The sequence below is a fragment of the Zosterops lateralis genome (genome assembly GCF_965231275.1).
Source record: "Zosterops lateralis genome assembly, chromosome: 3".
Classification (NCBI taxonomy): Eukaryota; Metazoa; Chordata; class Aves; order Passeriformes; family Zosteropidae; genus Zosterops; species Zosterops lateralis.
This window is the reverse complement of record NC_139764.1, coordinates 14,322,809-14,349,656: the sequence shown is the minus strand read 5'-3', so window position 1 is coordinate 14,349,656 and position 26,848 is coordinate 14,322,809. Positions and strand designations below refer to the sequence as shown.

Genomic DNA, 26,848 nt, shown 5'->3' with positions numbered 1-26,848 from the left:
GTGAAACCTTTTAACTCAGTGAAGAAAAGAGGCGGTGAAGGTGGCTGAAAATAAAGACAGCTAAAAAGTTCCCAAGAAATATGACACAACTTCAGCAATAGGACACTGCTGTCTTGACCCAATGGAAAGCAGAGAGATTAAAATTAAGCCACCAGCAGATGTGCCCTTGTTAACAGCAGCTGGAGACCACAAAAGTGAAGAAGTCTTCCATACCTTGGAGCAAACCCTATTTTGACATGGCCAATACACAGGTAATGCCCACTTACAGCCAGAGAACTGCAGAATATAAATGGCCTGTTTGCTGCTGTCACCACACCAGAATGCATCTCCTGCTAGCCCAGAGCACATATTTCTTTGTTTCCTTAATCTGTGGGATGGGAAAGACAGGGCTCAGGCTCTGGTGCAATTTAGAGCTCAGGAGTTCTCCTGGTGAACCAAGTGGGCATCACTGCACTATCCCCTGTTCCAATCACATCGCTTATCCTGGCACTGACCAGGTCAAGGTAAAGACAGCCATGCCAAAAGATTCCTCACTGCCATTTTTTGGAAATGGTGCCAAAATACTTTTTTTTCTCAGGCTGAGGTCAGCTGTAGGAAATAAAATTTGTAATACAGCTGTAATTCAGTGATAATGTCATGGTCTATTGCATTTTAATCATAAGGTAGCTGCACACATCTTTGGAACAAAACCTTGGATAAATAGATTGTAAAGTGGACGATACTTGTTCCTGGATATCTTGTTCTTTTGAAATTATGATGGTTGCAAATAGATTCAAATAGGCCTGAGGTAAAACATGAGATTGTAATGTCAGGTGCAAAGTCAAAAAATAATCACAAAAATTAATCAGAGGAATATAAATGTATTCCACTCTCTTCTAAGTAACAGATTACCTGTCCATTTAAGACAAACAAAAGCCTTGCAAAAGAAGATATGTTTTTCAATTGAACTTTTTAGTTTTTTAAAAAATGCCTTAGTGGTTTGATATTTTTTTAGTTTATTAAGAAGTTTTCCCTCCTGTTTCCTCAAGGTTTTTTTTTTTTTTTTTTTTTTTTTTTAAAGAAATCCAGCTCTGCTCTGTTCCAGGAGCTCTAAACTGGCTGGAGAATAAGAAAATAAAAGTACATGAGGACTGACAATAGGTGCTTGGCAGGGTGCATTGAGGACTGGGTTTGTTTAGCAGTGCAGAACCACTAGCTCACATGTGTGTGTGTTCCTCTTTATTACTTAATTTTCGGCAACAACAAAATGTTCCAACTGAGACAGAGATTCCTTCATGCCATGAGAGACACACAGCCATTGCAAGGGATGCTCCTTAGGCTTTTTATCATCTTCCTGCTTTCTTTAAAATACTTACAAGATATAAGTAGAAATGAATAGAAATCAATAGAATAGAATAGAATAGAATAGAATAGAATAGAATAGAATAGAATAGAATAGAATAGAATAGAATAGAAGAGAAGCAAACCCTCCCTATGAGGTATTTATATGACAGTATAAAATGCATTTGCCTAACTACAGACTCAAAGATTTAACAACATGGGAGGTGTCACAGACTTTTAAGGTTTGGTTTGGTTTTCCTTGTGCTCTTTTGGGTGGTCAGCTGTATATTTGTCCTTCTCCACAATCTAAAAATCAGCTGTCTAGAAAAAAGAAAATCTTCAGAGAAAAGCAGCATGTTTAATACCAACAAATGAATTATGACAGAAGATACTTCAGGCCTCTAAGAACTTCAGGGGAAAAATGTTGCAGATGTGTTGGCCTTATACAGGGAAAAAAGGGTTATTAAGAAACCATAATACAGTTGTGACCTCACCCAGCAGATAGTGCTGGTGAGGGTAATAATTTTTTATGATCCAATCTGCTATCTAACTTTGGAACAACTTGGATGACACAGCTTTTTAAATGGATTGCTTAAAAATGAATGTTTCTGCATCAGAAGAGTGTTTTGGCTTCCTAAGAGTGTGGTAGGTTATTTGCTTTGTTTTGATTCAAGAAATGGAAGATACAGATCTGATTAAGGTAGGGCACAAGCAGGCCATGGCACTCTGGAAGGCTTGGAGAATGCATGGTGAAGGAAAGGAATGAAGAGAGGTAGGAAGATAGGAATCTCTAAACTGTTTTTGCAAGATTGGGTTTTTAAAATAGTTTTAAAATAGTAAGTTTTTTAGAGATTCTGTTTTAAACAGAATTAAATATCACCTGTGTGAGGGGGGCTTTCAGAGGCATGGGAAATGAATGATGTTTGCTTTCATTCTAACATTCCCATTCACAGGTACAAAGGCGACGGTCTTTTTTTTTTTTTTTTAAACAGGTAATGAAAATATGGACATATATAAATATGTCCATTTAAAATGACTTGTTTTTGTTTTTGTTTTTGTTTTCCAGCTGAAGAAAACCTGTTTTGCAGCTGCTGAGGTTATGAACACCTCAAGATCAGTAAAAGGAACAGAAGGGAAAATTGTCAGTGGCAGAAGGCAGTAACCCTTCTGGTGCTGGGCTGCATCCTCTATGTTCAGGGGGTTGCAGTGGTGAGGGAAAAGACCCTCTGTCCCTTGCAATGGACTGTATCCTCTGCTCCACTCTCTCCAGGAAATTCTGTTGGTGATGACCTTAATCATCATTGTTCTTTGCAGATGAATCTCATTTTTGGGCTGCACATAAACCTGACAGGGCTGTCGTTCAGGTAAGAAGGAGAAATAAAATAAAACCATTCTGTTTAGAAGATCAGTCACACACTGTGAAAAATAGGCAGCACCAGTCTGGGGTTTCGTTGCATAATTTGTGTGAACTATTTATTCATATCTAGCAAATAGTGCACACCTGCTCCTGGAAATCCCAAACCACACTGTGTTGGATACAGGTACCCATGACATTAAAAGTGCAAACTACTGCTGTTCACATCAAACAACCAACTCAGCAGACTCAGATCCTCTGTAGAGGAGAGCAAATAATACCTGAGGCAGCAGCTACAAAGAGAAAAAAGGGATTGCTGGCTACTGTTTGTGCAAGTGATTTGTCTTACAGTATAAATACACACAAACAGATGATTGCTCATAATGCAGATCTGATTATATGTCATCAAGAGAGTAGATGGGGCTGTTATTACGTTGTTTGTTTGGAATGAATGGCACTATTAGTGCTGCTGGTAGCTATGGCTGGAAACCCAGCCGGCAATCCCAGCATCACTTCTGAAACAGACAAGCCTTGGAATAGATGGTGTGCAAAACAATCAGGGGCAATTTCTTAAAAAAACCCCAAATATTCCAACCACCCAGTGGTTGCAAAGTGCTTAGGCATCTGCCTGAGCTTAGTTTTCACTGCATGCAGAGTTGTACTGAAATCAAGAGTGATCCTTGAAAGCATAAATTGTTTACTCAAATACATCCTAAAAGATGAAAAAGTATTCAGTAAATGTGTGTTCCAAAGGCGCAAAGAACAACTGTTTTTATTTTTCTGCAAAGAGAATGTAAGACTCTACGATGTGACATCACACGATTAAAGGATTTTCTCTAATTTGCCACTAAAGTAGCAAACTAGAATTGTTATTACCCATTCCCCAGCAACTGAGTGCAGTGTATCACTTCCACGTGTGACAGCCAGAGCCTGTGTTAGAAGAAAGAGAGTTGGAAAATCATTCAATCTGCCTGCAAAGCTGCCCTTAGGCAAGGCCGGGGGTACAACTCCATGGCATCTGTGGCAGAGCTCAGTATGATCCATAGGAAGAGTTCCTCTTCAAACCAGCTGCACTCAGAGTGCAACCCATAAAAATCAAGATACATTGAAATAGCCTTTTAAACAATTCTTTTAGGAAGGGAGTTAAAAGTTCATAGCAGTTTCTTTGTAGGCCACTAAAGAAAAAGTCTTTTAGGGTAACCAAGGTCTTACAGAAAAAACAAGACTGTATTAAACTCATAAACTAATGATCTTCAAGCCAAGTGGTCTCATATTTCAAAATAATGAAAGAATAATAGACTGGAAGTTTATGTCTTTTATGATAGGACTTCCTTTCAGGATCAGAGTGGACCATGCAGGGATAGGGCATAGGGGCAATTTTTTCTCCTGCTTGGAAATATGACTGCTTTAAAAAAATGTGTTTATGTATGTATGCCTACATACAGATAGAGAGGGTTAATAGAGATCAGTAAGTGGTAAGTCATGCCAAAAGAAGAGCAGAGCATACTTGAGACAGAAGACCAGCTTAGGCCAGCATTAGCCCCTTTACATGATGCCCAGGGATGTGTGATTTTGAGCATGAAGACCTTGTAATTCCAGCAGCAGGAATGCCAGAGAGAAACCATTGCCCACCTGGTGAGCTTGGCTGTCTGACAGCCACAGTAAATGTGGGATTTATGGATTTCTGCATTTCTTCTCTTCCTGATGCACTAGCAGAGGGGGCTGCCCTGTCTGTCAAGGTTTCTCTGGTCCTTGCTTGGTGTGTGCACCTTGCCCACAGATGTGGCACGTGTGAAGAAGGGATTTCCTCCCTCTCCAAGAACACAGTCCTATTCTGTGGTCCCGGTTGTGACTCATTCCTGTAAACTCCTACAGCCTTCCTTAAATTCCCTTCCAGAGCAGATACATACACAGGCTAAACACTTGATCTGTTCACCTTGTATTTCCTGTGATACATTGTAATTGGGTCTTTATTGGCTATAATCCTTTGCCTTTGATGCAGTTCTTTTGTGGCATAGCTATCCTGTGGATTCCCATGAATGCTTTTCTAACACTCTATAGGTACATGCAATCAGCAGTGATGCTGGAGGTTTGAGGCACTGATTCCCAGAGCAGGTGGCCTCACTGTGCTCTCTGTGCTGCTACAAATCAACAGCATTGTGTTCATTTAAGGCAAAAGAGAAGGGAAAAAAAGCCAGCAATGCTTATTTTCCCCTCTTTCTATAAATATAAATACTCTTTAGAGCAATTTTCCAGGTCAGTTTTACTCAGTGGTTTGACTGATGTCACAATTTATGTCAAGCTTCAGAAGTAAATGTGGTGTTGCCCAGCCAATCCTGCCCAGCATTCACTGGGTGAGCCCCCATGGGACCAGCCTGAGACGTGTCTGAACTGAAAAATTGGACACCTGGCTACCTCTATCTCCTCTGTCTCTCTGTCATGGATGGAGCAGCTCTTATTTCTTCAGCCTGATCAGAAACAAGCCTGTCTAAAATGTATTTTTGAAAACTTCCCTCTAAAGTGACAGGAAAATGCTACTACATTGATTTTAACAGGTTACAAAAGAAAAGCCATTTTTCTTAAAAATATTAGAGACTTTTGACCTTTAAAAAATAGATAGTTGACACTTTGTCCTGTCACTTTTCCTTGTGAACATGAAAAACTTGTCTCCCTACCATGATTTATTGAACATCAGGGAGTTACAGGGTAATATCTTTTAGCAGATATTGATGTTTCAAAAATGAAATCAAGGACTGACTGTTCTCATCATCTCTTTGCTTTGCTGAAGATACACACGTGCTGTACTGGCCTTACTAATTAAGTGGAAAACCCATTTAACCAACTGAACACTACTAAGAACTCCACAGTTAGAGCCAGATAGTGTATGCATCAGTCTTTGAGGGAGATTATCTGGAGGTGCCAATGCTGTGCCTTCCTCTCTTCTCCAAAGGGCGTGAAACCATGTTCTCAAATAAATCCCTGCAGGCTTGGGAAAAAAAAAAGAAAAAAAAGAAAAAAAAAAAAAAAAAAAAAAAAAGGCAGCAAATTTCTGCACAGCAGAGAGAAGCAAAGGGGATTTTATTTCTATCGGTGCTTTAGCACCATGCCAGCAATCCAGATGAAAAGTCTGTGGAGAGTTTGGTTGCATCAAATTAATTGTCCATGTAACGGTTTTAAATTGGTCTCTCTAATCTGAAAAAGCACACGATTAGTCTGCAGAATTGGGACTGATAACAACTAGATCCAAGAGACGAAGCTACATCATTATAAGGATTGATTTTATAATCAGTATAGTTTGGGGGAACAGATATCGCCTCATACTCCAGCACTAAGGGAGTGTATTCTACTCCTTTTAGTTTATTGGCAGCAATGCTGAAAACACATGGAACTTTGTAGGGTCAAACAAGAGAAAGGATCTTTGGAGGAAATGGCAGCTTTCCACAGAAATCCAGCTCCACACAGGCAGCCCAGAGAGATGGAGCTTAGAACTCTGCCTCTGGGACAGACATATCTGCTGCCCCTGGCTTCAGGTAATACTACATTTTATCTTTGACTATGAAAGCTTGCAGAGAAGACAGAAAAATGTGTGTAAAATAGAAACACCTGCTCAGTCAATGGCACTTTTTCCCCTCAGGCATGATGGGTTCCAGAGGATGTTAAGACCATGCTGGCAGAAAAAGAGGGGTGTTCAGCTGAGGAAGGGACTTTCTCTTTCAGAGATGCTGATATTCCTAAGTTGTAACTCCTTCCATGGAAATGGGCAAGCAGCATTTATTGCCACTCATCTTGTATTACTCCTCTCTTGACTTTAGTAGCCAGCTAATGATGAATAGTTTATTAAGATGACCTGGGCAGATGAAAAAATTACATTTGAGACAATAATTCAGAAGAGCAGCTGAACGAGGAACTGTGGCAAATAATTTCTGGAAAAATCAATAGGCAGACTGTCTTGGACTGGGAGAACAAGTGGCTTCCAGAACCCAAAGTCTAGTGACAGCCTTTCCAAATAGATCATCCTGAAGCAGATGCTCCCAGATACTTCAGCAGACAGTTTTGAAATGCTTTAAGGAAGCACACATTCACAAGAGGCCTCTGGAGGACAGTTCATTACTAATTCAAATACGTTACAGAAACAGAAATATCCAGAACAACAAGTGCCTCAGATAGGCACGATTAAACATTTTAGCTAAGATAGGAAATTCTAAAAAAATCATTTTTACTCCTCAATTTTTGCATTAAAGATCCTCCCAGAACACTGAGTATTATTCATCAGAGCAAATTATATAGTACATACACCCACTTCAGTGAAAATAAATCTCCATGACTTGACCCATCATAATAAAAATATTAGCATTGCCTAATGTTAAGCCCAATTATGAATACAAACATGATCTAACAGCTGCCAGCACCATGCAACATTTGAACATCTTTCAAATGTTCTCCTGAAAGGATTTTCTCTTATTCAGTGTTGAGTTCTCCCTGTGAAATATTCTTTTCCGTCACAGAGATTTCCTTGTCTCCTCTTTACTATTTGCATTCATTCTTCCCTTTCATAAAAGCTACTTACTTTCCTTATGTTTTATGTCTAACTGAAGCCTTGACCCTACAAACTCTAATCCTTGAGCTTTGGCACCAGGCTCAGCTAAGATGATACTGCATAAATGTTTGTGTGATTACATATAACCTAAACAGGGAAAAGAATATTCTTTTATGCTTCCACAGTTAAATCCAAACCTTGCTACAGACTGCCAGAGAAAAAACACGCACCACCAAGAAGCTACTAAATCAAAAGCTTTACAAAACAAGTGTGCAACAAGACTTATTTATCAAATTATGATACCATGATGAACAGAAAAAATTACTGTTAACCCCAAATCTGCAGGTTCTGTATTGGAGGATGCAGATATGACATGCAAACGTGGAAATTGCAACAATCCCTAACCCTTTTGCCACATGGCAGCAAAGAGGAGCCTGAATACCTAGAGTCTTATTTTAGAAATAACTGAACAGCTGTCCACTATTGGACTATTGAAACCTTGGAAAATCATATGCTTCCACCTGAGTTATAACCGTTATCAGCAAACACTGCAAGGCTGCACACAGATAAGAAAGTCTTAATAGGGGGAAGGGAAGATGTCATAAAACTTGGGCCAAAATTCACCATAATAATATGTTTCCGTGTTTGTGTGTGTATACACACAATATTCCAATAAAAGCAATAAAAATAATAAACCCATGGCCACAGGATGGTTCTTACTGAAAGCAGGGAGCAGCTGCCTCTCTGCACATCTCACCCCATTCACAAGGAGGCTGCTGCCACCACTGCCCTGTAGCCCACTCTGGAGAAGCACTAAACAAACAAAGGCTTTCTGCTCTTGCGGGGCTTTCATAAGGAATCCAGAATTCACAAGGCTGGACCCAGTCCTTTGATGGAGAGCCCTCAGGAAGAACCATTCCACAGGAATGAGGCAAAACCCTTGAGAACCCAGAGGCAATTCTCAGCCACTTGGGAACAACTATAGCTCCTGTGTGAGAGTACTTTGATCTACCTGGGAACCCTTCTCCCCACTTTCCTGGGTCATATATAACTGGGGTATAGAAGGAAGTTTGACCTAGATATGATGCAAAAAGCCTTATTGGAATTAGATCTTCCTTCTTCATCAAGAGAAAAGAGGAATCTTCCTCCCTAGCCACAGCCCTAAAGAAGGAGGCTGGAAAAGAAATGTAGTTTGAATTTACAAAAAATAAAAATCATGTTTTCCTTAGAGGTTGCTATGTCTATTCCTTTGCTGAACGGTATTTCATATACTAATGATATCTTTTCTGTCTGACTTCCCGTATTGATGTAAATAAAATGGAACTTAGAGTGTTTTCACAGCACGCAAGCCTGGCAAAGCCTTTTTGTACTTCCAGTAAAACTCTTTGAGAAAATACTACTGATAAGGGGAAAAAACAATTCCTCAACTGATCCCAAACCAAAAAAATTACCCTTTGGAAAAGTTGTGCTGATGAAACACATTTTAAAAATAAATAAAGAAAATTAAATCCATCATTTCTGATAAATATCATTGCTTTAGTTGACACTGAAGATTTCAGACTCTGCAGCAGAAGGAATGAAAATCCATTGGTTTTAAGAGTGGATCTGTATTTACATTAACGTTCTACATTTTAGAGGAATATAAATTTTCCTGCAATTTTGAATAAGTGTTTTCTCTAGAAAACACACAGCTCAATACACAGAACACAGAAGTACACAAACTTAAAGGCAATCCTGTGACAGCAAATTAGCCCAGATTTAAAGGAATTTTTTTGCATGTTAAATACTGAATTAAAACAAAAAAAAATATATATACTGGTTTTTTACTCTACCAGATGGGAAAAAAGCATGTATTTTGAATTATTTTAATAGCAAAATGAAGATACAACTATTACATAAGATTATGGAACATGACCAGAATTCCCTCTGAAAGAAGCTTTGTCTTGAAATTATTCTAATGTGGACCAGATCCCTGGACAGAAGGGCATTTTTCTTACATGCAGAAAGATACAGTAAACAGAAAGTAACCAGCAGCTCCTGAACACCACATTCTTCTACACAGAGGTAATAGGGTTGCATTACACTCTCCCTCAGTTCCAAAATGGCTCTGCAGTGTGGCTATGGCCAAGAGACTCCTCAAATGAATCCCTTGTGCTCCATCTGAATGCCTTTGGTGAGGGCAGATTATGCAGCAGCTTAAATACATGAGGTTTTAATTTTTGTCTTTGACCTGGGGGCTGAATTACTGAAATCATGCAATTGGTACTTCAAAATAGCAGGGTCAGGATAGTGGCACCTATTTAACTTCAGGACCACACAAAGCCTCATATCAGATATTTCGGATTTAGGTGATCCTAATGAATACAAACATACTTGTATATTCTGATTTTTTTTTTTTTTTTTTTTTTTTTTTTTTTTTTTTTTTTTGTGTGTGTGTGTGTGTGTATTTGTTAGTTTTTTTGTTGTTTTTTTTTTTTTTTTTTTTTTTTTCCAACTGGCACACACTTCTAATCAATTTTATAACTTATTTTCAGTTAAATGAATGAAGCTCTGTGAGCATGCAAGTCCCAAGAAGCCACAGAGAGTATTTCTCTATGAGGCCTGTTAAAAGAGATTAATGCTACAAAACGACTACACTTCTGCTCACTTTTTTTCTCTGTGTTCTGCTAAAGACAATTTAAGGACATTCATGCACTGAAGACTGAGAGGGGCAGAGAAACTCCCCTGGAGTTCATGTCATGACCTGAACTCGGGACATCACTCTCTCCCATCTAGACCTGTGACCCTCCTAGATACATTTTGCCTCATCATTCAAAGAGCCCAGAAAGGCAGCACCAGGATGCTCTTATATCCTCCTCCTTAAAGATGTGCAGATGGAGACCTGTTAGGAGAGCTCAGCTTTGTCAGTGACATGATTACTCAGGAAGGTGCCAAAGGAAAAGAAGGAAGGCCCCTATTAAACAGGGAGAATGCACTTGATTTTCTTTTAGGTCACATTTAGTTAAAAGTGAGGTAAAAAGACTTTATTGATGTGGATGGCAAAATCTTCCATTTATCCACAGATGAGGCACAGCACAGCCAAAGCAATCAAACCTTCCCACAGTGCCCCACAAAGGAGTGTGGACACCCACTGAGACCCCATTTCAAAGTCTGGCCAAAAGAGGCTGCTGCTGCTGACAACCAGCTGTGGCAGCCTTAGCTTGCAATGAATCACCATCTCCTGAGGGCACAGGCTGACATCACCCTCTCATGGTATGCCAGCCATCAGCTTACCCATGTGAAAATAAAACATTCATCACACACATGCGGACTGGATATGAACAAATGACCCAGAAATCTGGGGGGTTCCAAGTCCTATTACCCTCTGCCTGAGCCATTCTCCTGTCACATGAAACTTGTTGTGACATATTTTGTGTGGGCTGCCGGGTGGAGAACAACCCAAAGCCTGCTTTGTCATTTAGTCCTAAAATTATGTATAACTCATTCAACATACAAATAAAAGAAAAAAAACTACCACGAAAGAGGAAAATGCGGCAGCAAGGGAAAAACTTCTTGTTGCATATTAGGTCCTAATTTGAATTCCAGCATATATCTGAATGAATTATATTTTTTAATTTGTTTAACTATGCTAATAGTCACCATGCACTAGTGGTTTTAGCAGTATTTTCCCTTTATATGTATGACTCAAGAATTGCCATAGCAACTTGCTTCCTAATTAGCCTTCAGTTACTAACAATCAATACGATTAGACAAGGTCAGCACTGGAGTAAAAGCTGGAGTAAGCTCCACAGATTTTAAAAAAGGCTACTGAGAGTGAATAACACCAAGAAGAGGAAGAGAAGGCTCCTGGATGATCCTCCCCAAAGAAAGGTGGTTTATCCCACAGAATGATTATTGCTCTGCCATTACTCACTCTCCTGTGAACCAAAGGAGTTGTGGCAAATGAGAGCTTTGCCTCTTGAGTGCAGAGAGCTTCCAGCCTGCCAACAGGTTCACAAAATACAGTGAATAGAAGCATCCTTACGTGTGCAGATAAAAAGATACCTTCCTGTCACATTGCTGGGGCTGATGTTGACTGCACACCACCAAAAGCAAGAACAAATATGTCCTAGATTTTTATCAATATGAAATCAATCTCCCTGTGTGGGAAAGGTGCCTGGAACCCGGAGACTGTCCAGTTCACAGGAAGGTGCTGCCTTGGAGTTAAGCCAGTGCAGTGCTTAGCTGAGATCCCCATTAGGAGGTCCTCCCTCTGAAGACCTGAGTGATTGCCCACTGCTGACACAATTCCCCCTCATTTTTACAGCCTGTTTCAGTCGTTAACATGTTATCTGTTACTCTGAAAGCACAGTGCCTGGCAGCACAGTAGGATGGAAATATAATGTGCTATTCAGAGCTACTCTGGGTCCTTGGAATACAAAACAGGATCCTTGATACTGACAGATGAAGGCTCGTGAAAAGCCACTTTACTTGTTAGTATGTTTCGGTCTGCTACCAAGAAACACAGGCAAAACCAAGCTTATTTTAAAAAAAACAGTTTGTGTTGTCAATTATGCCTGGGCACATGGCTGTTGCAGATGAACTGAAATCCATTTACTTTCCTCTGTAGAAAGTCATTGCCTCTTGGCTCTGTCCTCTGTTCCTCCCTGGAGGTTAATCCTCCTCTGCAAATGTGCCTCCAGCCTCAGCTCATAGCACTGGGTCCCCCAACAGAGGGTCAAGATCAGGGAATGGAGAGGCCAGGATGTGGCACATGGTGAAAACGTAATGACAAAAGAGTCTGGACACTGCCATGTGAGGGCACTTCAAGTCAAGGGTTTTGAGGCAATGTGTCTTGACCTCCTCCTGTACAGGATGTCTCAAAGAAGGATGAAAGGGTTTTAAGCTCAAAAAAGGCAGCTTTGATTAGAATATCAATAAGGATAATTAACTTTAAAGCAGAAAAACCTTACAGGATATTGGAAGAGAACTGGGAAGATTTTATATTCTCCCTACCCTGACTCCAGTGGCTTTGGAGGGTTGGAGTTCGTAGAATCATAGAATAATATAGGTTGGAAAGGACTTTTCAAGGTCATGCAGTCGACCTTCCCAGAGGGACATCAACTAGACCAGGTTGTTCAGAGACCAGAACAACCTGACCTTGAATGTTGCCAGGGATGGCTCATCCATCCTCTCTCTGGGCAACACATTCCAGTGGTTCAGCACCAAACAGTCAACAGCTTCTTCCTTATATGTAATCGAAATCAACCCTGCTGAAAAGTGTGTCCCCCTCTTTTGTGCAGTCCATCTCTAAACAAGTGGCCAAGTTCCTCAGTGGCTTGTTCCTAGTGGCAGTAAACTCTGCTCAGACCTCCTGTAAATTCTGTCCATCACCCCTGGGGCTTCTTCCTACTCTCCAGGGCAGACCTTGAGTGACACACATCCATCTCTGGCCTCTAACTCTCCTACTGCCTGCGGCCCCTCAAAGCTGCAAAGCCTCTTTATCCCACAAAGGAAATACCCAACACTCCTTCCTCCAGGGAGCTCTGTTGCTGCCAGCTCATCTAAAGAGCCTCATCTAATTGGAGACAGAAATAATAAATAAGCACGTTCTTTTCGCGGCATCGAGCTCACCCCTTCTCACAGCACAGATGGGAAAAGCATAAATCTTAAAAATCCAGCACAAGTAGCCTTAAAAATGTGGGGAATAAAGATGAAAAGCAGATCACTATAAAAACCTAATTCTGAATAAAAGATAAGATTGACAAAGGGATTAGACATGTCTAATGAGTACCTTCGCTTCATAATTACACTAGAAAGGATAAACATTTCCAGATAAAGATGTAAATCTTTGTGCTCTTGAGCGGAAAAGCAAGGCAGAAGTAAACAATGCTTCCAAATAACAAAAACTGGTTTAATTCTGTCTCCAGATGAAATTCTGCATTATTTCTGCTTTTAGTGGAGAAACTTCTAAGCACAAGACAAAATGGAGAGACCATCCCTGGCGTTTGTGCTGAGAAATCCCCTATTTATTATGTGCATTTCTTCTCCTCAGGGAAGGAAGCACCCTATGAGGTGGACAAAATATATTCCCCATGTGGATGAACTATGCCACAGTGATTCCAGAAACGTTCTCTTGATCGTCCTCCTTCAGAAAGTGACATCAGCAGCTCTCAGAGATGAGGTTCTGAACTGGGAAACTCAAAAGCCTGTCCCTGTCCCCAGCTCCCAGTCTTCTGCTGACTAGTCTGGAAAACTTACAGACATCAAGAGCTCTCCAGCTTTCTGCATTTCTCTCACAACCATTTGTAATTTCCATCTGTGGTATTGGCTCCCCAAGCATTCAAAATGCTTTCTGGCTTAGTATCTGTCTACCATTCTAAATCCTAGCAATTTAAATGTTTCCTAGACTACTCTCTGTGTACACCAGCATGCATGCATGTATTTAAGTATAGAAGTACATATATATTCTGCCAGGTGGTGAGTGGTTTAGTCACAAAAGGTACACCACTCTTACCTATTTTTAAATAATCGCACACATATATGGAAGTCTTCATCAAAACCATGTTCCTGCTCTAGAAATCAAAACAAATATTCACAGTGTTTTGTGAGCAAATTGTTCTTGGCTTGGTCACAAAACAAACAATGGGCAAAATGAATCTCTGGTTTTACACCTGGGATGAATTAGGGCCAGCAGAGCCTTTGATAGAAAAATCAAAATGCAGCTCACTAATAATGATAAAATGCTCAGTTGCCTCTCCACTGAGCAAAGCAGCCATCAAACTAATGATTAAATCCACATCAATCATTTGGCATAATAAAAATAAAGGCTGTGCAATATAATGTTGTCGGAGAATCAACATCTCCTGCTTAGAAAATAAATGTCTTGACTTCATCTCAACATTTGTTTTCCATAAATACTGAGAGTTATATCAGCATTTGTATAGCAATGGGAAACACTCCTTCATTGCAACATGTCAATTCCACTAGCATTATTCCTAAAATAAACAAAAAAGCTGGATAAAATTAATATGGGAAGGTGTTCCTGAAATCCTCCTGAAATTGAATTGCCATTTCCAATCTGGTGCCAGGCTTCTTTCTACAAACAATATTTAGTAGTAGCAACAATAAATATTGAGGCAAATCCCATTTAGAGGAAATTGGGCACAATTTCAAGGAGGTCACACCTTTTGCTTTCACTTGCTGGTACAGTTACAATACACTCAACAAGATTAACAGAAAAAATCCTATTAAAAACTTTGTTGTAGTTAGAAAATATATATATATTTTTTTTTCTTAAAAAACCTTAATTTTGTATTTACAGTTCTGTTTTCAAGTCAGTACATTTTCATTCTGAATTCTATAAAGAAATTTGGGAGTTAATAAGTAAGTAACACACAAAAGAGAACATTTTTTGCAAATTATTTCGAGATATTAGAATGAATATACTTATTTTATCAAGAAAAAGATTATTTAATTCAGGACAATATTCTGACATATCACATGAGAAAAACCATATATTTTGCTATGTATGAGTGGTGAATTATATTTGAAGATGTAAAATGTAAATAGAACCAGAAATTCTGAGTTCTTAGTTACATGGTATATGCAAATAAATTTAATAAATGTACCACTCAGCCACCTTAAGGATTATTTTTTATCAATTAGCAAATATGTATTTTTATATTTACAAAGTCACTTAGATAGTCATTTACTCTACCTTGAAAGCACATGAGTCTCATAATAAAATACAACTTCAAGCTTCCTTTATTTCCAAATAGAGTCAATCTTCTGGAGGAAAGAGATGAAAACTGAAGAAGTGACAGATTTTGGGGAAAAATTTTTGATTTTGCCAACATCCATCCTACCCTCTCAGAACAAAAAAACTCACCAAAAGCACCTGAGATGAATGTCAAAAAGCTGGCCAGAAAGCAGACATAGCAGCCTCCTCAGCATGCAGTGACCAGACCCATGGGAGAAAAGAAAGATTATGGGATTAATTCTGCACCACAGGATGACCATCAATTCTGAGGCTCCTTGCTAGGTTTGCCAGTCACAATAATCAGCTTCATGCCTCTAATGCAAGGACCTGGGCTGGGGCTGTCTTGCAATGCTTAATGATCCAGAGGGAGGAAATATCTCCATGTCATACAGAACCTCCAGCCCCTCTGGCACAGCTTCTTGCTCTAGTGGTGGGCAGGGGAAGACCAGCAAACTGCCTAAGAGCAGGGCAAGCCAACCGAGAAATAATCTTACTAATTGAGAAAAAAATCTCAATTAATTCACAATTCACAACATTTTTAATTACAGAGGTGTTTGGTGTTTTTTTTTTTTTTTTTTTTTTTTTTTTTTTTTTTTTTTTTTTGGTGGTTTTTTTGACTTCTGGGCTGAGATCTTCTTTAAGAACTGTGCATTTCATCCTCAAGTCTGATTTTGGATGAATGAGGCTCCTTGTGAACCTACATTTATATATGCAGAAAGGCTGTCTTAATTTAGCATGCACTTGGTTTTATCTGTTTTTTTAGCATGGAGGAAGGCAGAAGAACACTGGATCAAAGTTTCCTCTTAAAACAGAGTGGGAACTCACACAAGCATTTGCCCACGTTTCATGTTTTATGAATTCAGGTAATCTGAACAGTATGTCACTGGGGAGAGGCATTAAAGCATTTAGCATACATTCAGACAAGTTGGTTCCTGTTTTTTTTTTTTTCCTCTTCTCTGTCTAGACAGCTGTAAAACAGGGACCTGAAATGATGTGCAAGATGATTCTCCCATTAAATGCTTCAGTCTTTAATGCTGGCTTCACACCAATGCAGTTAACAAATAAAGATTCTGCTAACAGTTCATTACCACAAAGCTCATTCTTGCTCAACAAAAGCAAGTAATGACAAAATGTATTTTCTTTCTAAATTTATTTTATCAAAGAAAGCAAGCATCAAGATACTAAACCACATAGAAAGAATTATGAAATATTTCTTTCTTGTGCTCTGATGTGTTTCAATTAAAATATGCTAATATTAGCGTGTTTTTCTGGGACTTTTTGAATAGAAAATTTAGAAAATATTGATATGGACACTATTAATTGATTTTACATTTCCTAGCTTCTTCTTCTAAGGGTTTTTTACTTTATTTGTAATTTTGTTCCACCCAAGCTTTAGCAAAAGACTGAGATCAGATTACCTTTCCCTGAAATGTAGCAAAACTGTAATTAAATCTCTGCTCTTTGACACAGGCAGTGAGTAACTGACACGGATAATAAATTTCTCCTTCAGTTTTTGTAGTTGTGCAAGGGATGACAACAGTAACTGCAAATGGAAGATCTCTTCCACAGATAAGCTTTGGCAGGGAAAAGCAGAATACCAAGTGATGATGCAGCAAAAGGTTTATAGATTATAATAAACCACCCAGTCTTCTTTCATTGCTTATTGTGTTTAGAACGCAAGGCATGGCTTCTACTGGCATGAAATAAGCTGAATTTAGAACACCAGGCTTCCTATATTTTCACACCAAACACAAAAGTTTGCTATCCAGGGGGTGATGTTTCCAAAGGCTGCAGGAGGGTCCCCTGAAGCAATAGCACTGCCTGGAGAAGGAGAAGTGCAGCTCACAGCCTACAGAGAGACAGCAGCACCCAGCACAGCTCCTACACCACCATGGGATACAGGGCCCCTGGGAGGAGCTCCTGTGCCCATCTGCCTTTCACATCCCACTTGTGGGAACCCATCTCAAAGGGCAGCGGGGGCAAAAGAAGACTGACACATCCTAGCTGCTGTTGGGCTGTGAGATGCACATCTGGCAGAGGACAAGCTTTCTGAGGTGATTTTGCTGCTGAGTCGGAGGGCTGAAGTGCTGCCAACACCTCCACTGAGGAAAAGCCCTGTTCCAACCTGAGATCACTCTCAAACACAGACTGTCAGCTGGGTGGCAGCATCTGGGACTTGCAGGTCCAGCTGCAGGAGCCAGGAAGCCTTTCCTGATTGCTCCCTGCCTGACCACCAGCCTGCTGACTTGTCCAGGGCTGCAGGGAATACCTCACATCACAGTAACGGCCCCATTCAAACATTTATTCTTTGGGATAACAGCCTGAATTTTGAATTTCTTTGCCTATATTGGTTACTTGCCTTTATGTTTTTGAACAGTAGTCCTCTGCTCCCTGAGAGAAAATGCATAGAGTAATTTACATGCATTAAGTAGCATACTTATTTTCGTGGCCTGCCCTTAAGACGCAGAAAGTTACACAGAAGTTCCTATAATGTAAATTAGAATTTAATATCCATAGCATTGCACCTTGAGAATATACCCTGGAGTATTCACTACCAAAGGATGACTTTTACCTTATTCAGTATGTATTTTGGTACATAGAATGGTCTGAGTACCACTTTCACCTTAGGGATGTAAATAAATACTTTTAAAAGCATGTTTATAAGCACTGTCTAACTTATATATCACAGTAGATCCTAAAAATCCATATTTTTCTGCTTGCAAAAAATAAATAGCAGGTTAATCCAATGATGCAATGAAAGGTAGAAAGCAACTCCTGCCTAGATACAATTTCCAAATGCTTTGGCTACACTAAATCATAACCATTTTCTCAAAATAGCTTTAATGAACTTATTTAAGCCCAATCTTTTGCATATCAAATGAGGCAGCACACAATACAAGAAAAACTGGAGAAGCTGTGAAATGCTAAACACCTTTCTTGGTAGCAGAAGACACAGATTGCTCATCCTTAGGTGATCCTGTGATTCCTGCCTCCACCCCTTCCCTCCCATGTCTTTGGGCTCTACACTGAAAAGTGCCACAGAGTCACATTGAGCAGGAGCTCAATGAAGCTGATTTTAGGAGCACGTGGGATGGGTTAGCCACTTGCTAGCCCAGGCAGCCTGATGGCTACTGCTGAAGAAGGTCTGGATATTGAATGCAGCAATTTGCCAGGTTGTTATAACTTGCTAAAGAACGTGAAGTGTTTGCATTCTGCCAAATTCTCTAGGTGAGGCTTACAATGAAGCCAAGAATTCTGGTCCTTCCCCAGCCAGAGGAAAAAAGACACCCCTTGATTCAAAATTCTGTCTTCTGGTCTCCATTGTCCACACATAACTCCTCTGAGTTTAGATAAAACATAAAAGGTAACTCAGTGTGACCTAACTGAGTCAAAGGAAAGTTGACTCACCTTTTAGCTTACAGGGGCAAACAGAAGAGATTTTAGCATCAAATTGATTGTTGTTTATGAAATAAGCTGGTGCTTGTGTATCTAGGTTACAGAGCAGCAGCATTTGTCCTCAGGAACTATCACTGGATCCACAGTCTCAACAAAGAGAAAACCCGAAAATCTTAAATGCACTAAGTAATTGAGTAAATACATGATTCAGGGCTGTTTTTCTCTACAGATTTGTAAGGAAGCAGTAGATAGCTGCTGTCTCCCTTGGACAGAAAACTTTTGTTTCCAGGAGTGTCAGCTCTGGTGGATTCCCTCAACCCTAAAAGCTTTAGCTTTTTGTTATCCATACCATGGTTCATGCTCTTAAAATGTGTCTTTGTCAGCATCTGTTAAAGAAATGCCTCCCTCCAAAATAAAAACGGGGCCAGCAATGGTGGTTTTTTTTCCTCTGTGACATCTTCTAGTTCAAGAAGTACTTCATCCTCACAGCTGAATTTCCTTAGGCTGCACACAGGTTGAGTTTGAGAGCAAATGATGAACCAAAGCATTATGTTTTAGCTTAAACCCTTCAAAAAGAACAAATAACTGATGATGAATTTTCAAGGGGATTGTGCCTCAGGGTACAGACATGAAGCCTCTTTTGCTTGCACAGGGTAACACAATCAGACCAAACTTCCTATAAGTATGATGCCCAAATCAGGCCTTGTTAGATCAAGATTCACAAATCTACTTTGCCACCTTGTAGTAACAGCAGAAAACTCAGCAACAGAAAAAGAGAGACTTACTGCTGCTTCTGACTGCCTCTACTCCAAATTAAGCTCTTTTTGTGCAGGTTGAGGATGATATAGCTGGTGCCGAGCATGTCGGATTGATTTTGCCAGCTATGTGCCTGCATGGGACTGCTTTTCAATTTAGTAACTGGAGGGTTAATTAGTTCTGGGAGTGTAAACAAGCTGGTTAAGCAGAAATCCAGAAGAACTGCCACGCTCCAGTTGACTAAGACCTTGGAGTAGACTAAACATGTAGTAAAAATAACCAATCTGCTTTCCTGAACACCTATTTGCTAAATTAACATGAACCCAGAGTTACGGAGAAGTCGGAAAGCTGCTGGCAACAAGATGGCAAGGCTGTTCCTCAGACCTGTGGGATTCTGAAAGAGTTTTCTGTAGCAAAATTCGAGCTGCATGTTTAGTAAGAGAAGTCTCTGATAATTAGAGGCCATAAGTTTATTTCATAACTTGAAATATTTCATTTGAGAAGAAAAGATTCTTCTCCCAGAATATACTTCAGGAAAATTGTTGCACCATAGGACAGTCTGCAGAATGGTTGTTTCATGTTTTGCCAGCAACTGGAGGAATTATTTGAGAAGATAATGGCAAACTAGAAAATGGTTCATGGGCTCTCAGTCTTTCAAAAAAAAAAAAAAAAAAAAAAAAAAAAAAAAAAAAAAAAAATTCATATGAAGCCCAAAAGATTTTGTCTTGGTAACTAAAACTGGAGCTTCACCAGAGAGGTCAGAGGTCAGATCAACACTTCCATGCCAACATTTCCAAGTCACACTAGTTTTTCCATTATGAATTATGGTCATTGGTGTCCATTCTGGAAAGTCCTTGGACAGTACAAATAAAAAACAAATGAGATCTTGCCTGGATACTCTGACTGAAAAGTATTTGACATTTTCTGGCAAAATACGTCTATTTAAAGGTCTCAGCAGTTTGAATGTTTGGGAAGATACTAAAACGCATAGCAAAGGCAGGAAAATATCGAGGAATTATTTTTCTTTGAAAAACAGAAAATTCAAAAGCCTTCATTAACTTTGAAGGAAAATATAACAGAGTTAGGATTCTTAGGGAGGACTCATCTGTGATTTAACCTAGAATCATTAAGGTTGAAAAATAAAGATATTTCACAGGATATTCTGAATTGGAAGAGTCCCTCAAGGATCATTGAGACCTCCAAAATCATCAAGTCCAACCTTTGACCAAACACCACCACCACGTCAAATAAACCTGTGATGTCAACTTGTTTCTTGAACACCTTCAGGGTTGGTAACTCCATCACTTTCATGGGCAGCCATTTCCAATGCCTTAAAACCCTTTCTGGAAATCCTGAAATTCTCCCAGGTCCAACCTTGACCTTCCCTGGTACAGCTTGAGGCCATTTCCTGTTGTCCTATTTGCCAGGGAGAAGAGGCCAAGCCCCACCTTGCTACAATCTCCTTTCAGGAGATGTTCAGAGGACCACCAGTCTTTCTGTTAAAGGCTGGGGCAAAGACAGCATTAAGCACCTCAGTGTTTGCCTCATCCTTGGTGCCAGTGTTTTCCCCTGGGTCTGCTAAAGGAATGAGATTTTCCCTGGCCCTTCTTTTGTCATTAATATATTTATAAAACCCCTTTTATTACCTTTCACAGCAGTGGCCAGATTGAATTCTAACTGAGCTTTCGTGTCTCTAATTTTCTCTCTACATGACCTAAGAACATCCTTGTATTCTTTCTAGTTGCCTGACCTTTGCAAAGGTCATAAACTATTTTTTCTCTGTGTTCCTGCAAAAGCTCCATGTTAGCCTTGGTTGGTCTTCTTCTCTGACAACTCATCTTTCAGCACATGGGAACACTACTTCTGTGCATTCAAGATCTCCTTCTTGAAGTATGTCCAGCCTTCCTGAACTCTTTGTTATTAAGGACTCTTTCCCAAAGGACACTCCGAACTAGTGTCTTAAACAGGGCAAAGTCTGCTATGCCTAAGACAGCCTCTGACCATCACATTTCCAACTTGAAATCAATTGCTTTATCTCCTGTGGATGATTCCAGAGACCACCTTTTCCCTCCAAATTCTGGGGTTTGACACTTACCCTGTTCCCAGAAACACACTTGGGAATGAGGTATTAATGATGAAAATCACGAGTACAGCTATGTTGGGCTGCAGAAGATACTGTTTTTCTTCAGTAACACATTAAGGAAATATTGTCACTCTTCATTTTTAGCCTACTCAGTTCTAGGGGAGCACACACATATACTACATTGAAGTGCCTCATTTGTATACATCAGGCCATCCACATTTTACCATATGGAGGTATCACATTATTAATAGCTGTTTTCCTTAAATAGGCTACAGTTTGCTTAATCTTTCTTTCTGTGCATGATCTTGCAAGAGTAAAAAGGCTTTCATACAAAGGCTGTGTTTTTATATGCAAATTTATTATTTGATTACCCACTTTTTTTGTCCCTACATTATCATGAATATTTCTGATGAATGTTTTATGGGTTAGGTTTAGGATTTGTGAGCTATTTCAAATTTTATCTGTTTGCTATATCATCTGCAAATACCACAGTTTTGTTGATGTTGATTGGTCTCATTTACATATTTATCACACTTTTATTTTCAAGGATGTTTTGCTATAACTGACTGTCCCCATTTCTCCTCCATGTCCTACTAGTAGATAGGTGTATTTCCAAATTGAGCCCATTTAATATTTTTTTTTTGGTTAACAGTAAATCACCACTTAGAAACATCCCATTCAATGCCTTCATACACATCTGACATATGGTTTCTGAGTAATTAAAGATAACAGAAGCAGTTCACAATGCACTTTGCAACCCACTTCACAGTCCAAAGTGCTCAATGATTTTCCATAAGGACTAGGCTAAAACAAACCCTCACCACCTTCTTAATAAATCCCTTATTCATGCAAGAGTACAAGGGAGAAGGGTAGAAATGATGCAGAGAAATGTCCTTTGGAGTTTTGCCATTACACACACAGCACTGAAAAAGGTGCTGCATTTTAAGTATATTTCCCTCCTCCCACTCAGGCTGCTCTTGGGTGAACAGCCTGTTTGTGATCCTCTCCTGTCAGGGTGCAAGTGCTGTTCTGTTTCTAAGAAAAATGTGATTTGCCCATATGTGAAATATTTCAGAAAAATCATACATGAGGCAGAATAGTTCAGGTTGGACAGTGAAGGTTATAATTTCTGGTGCTAGCAGCAGCTAAGCCATAGATTTTCTGTTGTTGAAGAGAAGTAGGAAACATGTTACTATGTTCCCTTCTAGTGGTAGAGATGCAATACCTCCACAATAGCATACTAATGAATGTAAGATACATCTGTTCATCAAAGGTGTTCATAATTGCATCTTCAGGCTGATCACTAAAATTCACAGAAATGAGCTGCTTACACTCTTTGTGTACTAAGATTCTTGGATCTATCACCCGTAAGAAACTTCTCTCACACATCCTACCAGCTGCCTCAGAACATGCACAAAACAATCCTATTTATTCATTAGTGAAAAGAAGATTAACTGACCTATTATTAACAGGATCTCCTTCCTCCCTAATCTTTCCACTCTTTCATTCCAAAACTCACAAAATGATCAGTTTCCTGTGATCTTCTGCTATGACACTGTATTTATCAACTGCAATGACACTCCACGCTCAACCAGTCCCTTTGACTGAACACTGCCCAGTCGCTGATATGAAAATGTATTTATGACAACATTGTTCTGGCAGGTGTCAATAAAAAAGCATTCCATTTTTGCTTTAAACAGAAAGATAAAACTATATGAAGCTCAGTGACAGGGGCTTGCTCATAGGCTGTAAAAGGAGCTGCAATCAGAAAGTGCTGCTTGGAGTAAAATAGTTGTTTCCTAGTAAATATTGACACAATACATACATTTTCTCTAGGTCAACAAGTCCTGCGAAAGCTCCTTTAGGAATGACTCTCATCTTGGTGAGGACAAATCTCCTGAAAATAGAGAAAATGGGGTGATTATTTACTATTCACAATACAGGACTGTGCAGTACCCTTGCCAGCACAGGAGAGGCCTTTCTCATAGGCACAAGGATGGTCCCTGGGCTGAAAGCTTTGTCATCTAAATACAGATTTAATATCAAAAATTACAGCACAGCACTGGGGCTCCTTGGGGAGAAAAGCATCCATTAGTAGGTGCCATTTCCTTGTTTGCTACAGGAAGAAATCAAGACTTGCAGCTTCACTGTTTGCTGAGAGGGAACAGCATCTTCCTTATCTCAACTGCTCCTTTGAGTGATGCTCAAGCACAGGATGAAGCACCCCTTTGGAGCCAGACTGGGATGAGGTGCTTACTCAAGGCTGAAAAGTGGTCCATCCATGCTCATGGAGGAAAATTCCTTAAGCGATGCACACACAATTTAAGGAGTCAGCTACTGTCTCCCATCATTGCAACTTTAATGATTTTATGGCTTCTCACAGTCTCTCCTCTAATTAGCTCATAATGTGCCACAAAATTGGGCCTTTGGAATACTTGATCACATGCACCAGGACAACATTTTTATCATTTTTAAAGGTCACAGAATAGGCTTTATGAAGAAAACTCATTTGAAATACCATGCAAGCCTTTTTGTTAACCTGGAGTCATCTCCTTTAATTACAATAAACAAAAAAGAACTAGAAAATTTCTAATGGAACTCAGCAAATGACACATAGGGTTTCTACTACTCCTCAGAGAAATAAGTTGTCATCTGCACAGTTTTCTTTCACACATTTAATCATTGATAAGAAGCTAGCATAAACAAATGCATATACTAACATGACCTGCTCATCCCAAGACAGCAGGTAATACTGGTTGTATTAACAGACAGTTGTGAAAAAATGTTTTTTTCTTTTAAAAAAACAAACAACAGTCACCCACGTTACATACATGAACCCGTTACATGCAAACATCACACTCTGTGATTTGATTCAGTTTCTTAGCCTATTTTTCCATGGAAATAGAAATTAATTTTTTTCTTCATTACCATGGAAGTCTCTTTTTCATTGAACATATCTGCCAGACCACCTCTAATTTTCATCATCTCAGAACTGCTTTTGCATGCTGCTTGGGATCACATTTCAGCTCATGTGCTGTCTCATTGTAAGGTCTGCAGGAGGACAGAAATGGGAACTTAGCCTGCAATTACCTGCTGTGCAGTCCTGCAAATTTGAACATAATGCCACAAAACTAGAGATTTACTTCCTTACCATTCACATAAAGTATTCATGCAATCCTCATCTATGTTTTATTTCAGATGATTAGCTGAGAATTTTCATGGGAGATTATCATGTGTTAATCAAAATTTTAGGGGAAAAAAACTATTATTCTGTCACAGTACCAATGTGACAAGTTCACATTTTTTAATTGTAGGTCTTCAACAGAATCTACTCCCCATGAGTTAATATTTACTTAGGAAGGAAAAAGTCAATGCACAACTCACCTAGTTCTAGAGATGTCATAGTGATTACACCAGGAGTGAACTTGGTCCCACACTTTTTTTTAAACATTGAAATTTATGGTATTCTCAGTTGTGAAAGACGATGAAGTCAATTTGGTATTTCATTATTCTTGTACTATCATTAATGTAAATCAGAAAGAGCTTCAACACACTGTCACACAAGAATTACAGTATTGAGATGATTATGCAAATGTTAGAAGGATAAAAGAGCTTCCAGAAAAGGCCTAACCTGGATTAGGCAATTTGTAAAACCTGACTGAAAACAGGGCTGGTGTAATGCATGCAAAGCTGTGCCTGTGCTTTCAGAGTGGATGGGTACAATGGATCCTTGCAGAACACCCAGCAGGCTTAGTGCTACAAAGCTGAACCATCAGGAAACCCTTTAACTTTGATCTGCTTTGAAATCTCTCTCAAACTCTGCTTTGTAGAGATGCACGCCTAATTTCTGAGCCCTAGAAAAAGGGCTTTGTCTGAAAAGCCGCCTATCATTTTTTTATGGCAATGTGCTAAAATGAATCCTCTCTCCGCAGGCGCAGGTCATCGGGACATTTGCAATTTTTAATTAAACACTGGCCTACACTGTGCTTCACCACAACAAGAAATTACAGTCTGATACAGAAAATAATGAAAAGAAGGGAACTTCATTCATAGATGGGTTATCAATATGAGAAAAGCCACATCTGCATAGGACTAAAAATCAGACCTTGAGTTTCTTTGAAGAAGACCCTGATATCCTGTGTTAATAAAGGGCCAGAATTCAGGTTCCACGTGTCTAATATCCTGAAGCAGTTAAAACAGAATTGAAGTCTAATAGCTGAAGTCTCATATTCCACTCAGAAAAAATTAAGGTTAATTGTTTTTAAACATCTTTGAGTGAGTTACAGAAAGTCAGACATAAAGGCGTAACTAACAGTGAAAATTAGAATCAGCTACTCGTTGAATTATCAGCTGTATAATGAATAGAATCTATTATAACCAGCCAAATTCTCTACTGTCAATAAATCTCACCAATTAGTCTCCAAGAATCAATCTGTACTTAACATGAGATACTGGCTGTTCAGTACCAATTCTTTCTGAGGTACATGGAGACAATAAATGGAAAGCATTTCCTAGGTTTTGTTTCTGGCACTGTTTTAGAGTCAAATAAATGAATACAGCCCACTTTGCTCGAGTATGTTTCATGTCAGGAGAAGAAAGTAAAGAAAAGCTTCCTTTAAAAAACTGTGTACTTAAGAGAGAGATGCAGTATTTGGTCCTAAAAATTTGTGTTGGCACTTAGGCACCAGCAAGGAAAGCTCTCAAAGGCCTAAAAATTCAATGAATGGTGTGGAATTGAAAACCCAGAGCCAGGTGCCCAACACAAGACATGAGAAAGTCCCAGAAAAGGACTCCAGTGTTGGAGCCACCAAAAACTTAAGAAATGACACAGCAGGAAGCATGGAAAAAGGAAACAAAGCCCAGATGGTCACATGGTTATCCTGCATTTTGTGAAGGCAATACACTTAGCTGGGAATAGAAAAATGGCAATATTAACTGTTGTTATTCACTATGTAAAAGGATAGATTCAAGTCTGGCCCATTGCTTCAATACATGCTGTGATATCCAGGGGAAGTTTCTAAAGCCTGACTTAAATATCTGTTAAAAGTGACTCTTGAGGAATTTATTGGTAGGACTGAATATATGTGCTACACTCATACTTCCTATATTTCTCTGGGCTGAACATACAAAATTCCCCCAGCTTTCCTCCATTTTACATTTTTAATTGTTTTATATATCTCTTTATTACATAATTTTCATTTCTCTTATAAATGGGTGTGAGTAAACTCCTCTATTATGAAGCTACTAAAAATGTTGTTACCTAAAGCCAAACCTGTCAGGACGAGGACAGAACCACCTCCTACAGATTTATTTATTTGTATAGGAATATCTAAACCTGATTGTTTGTAACTGTGGTGTCTCAGTTATTATGAAGCCACTGACACAGATAACTTGCATTTTATACCACTATGAAAAACAAACAATACAAATGCATCTTGTTTCTGTATGGCTGTGTCCAGTATCACGGAAATATCATAGTGACAAATTAATCTCAAAGCCTATAGAGGACATGATGCAAGGAACAGAAATAAGCAGGTACTGCTAAAATGTTCCTGAATAACCCTCTAACATTTCCAGTTATGAAGAGATTTATTGATCTTTTCTTAAAATAGAGTCTTCTTTGGCTGAAGTAGTTCAAACGGGCAGAGCATAAGACATGAA

At 39.2% G+C, this 26,848-nt stretch overlaps 1 protein-coding gene across 1 annotated transcript in view; it reads right to left on the bottom strand.

The window, feature by feature from the left end:
* The window catches only part of FSHR (follicle stimulating hormone receptor), a gene marked incomplete at both ends in the record, with an annotated part of 78,411 nt that overhangs the window by 26,704 nt on the left and 24,859 nt on the right, over positions 1-26,848 (bottom strand). Inside the window, one exon of the mRNA XM_083858561.1 lies at positions 23,013-23,084. Coding sequence (XP_083714687.1) covers positions 23,013-23,084 — 72 coding nt within the window. The remainder of the gene's footprint in view (positions 1-23,012; positions 23,085-26,848) is intronic.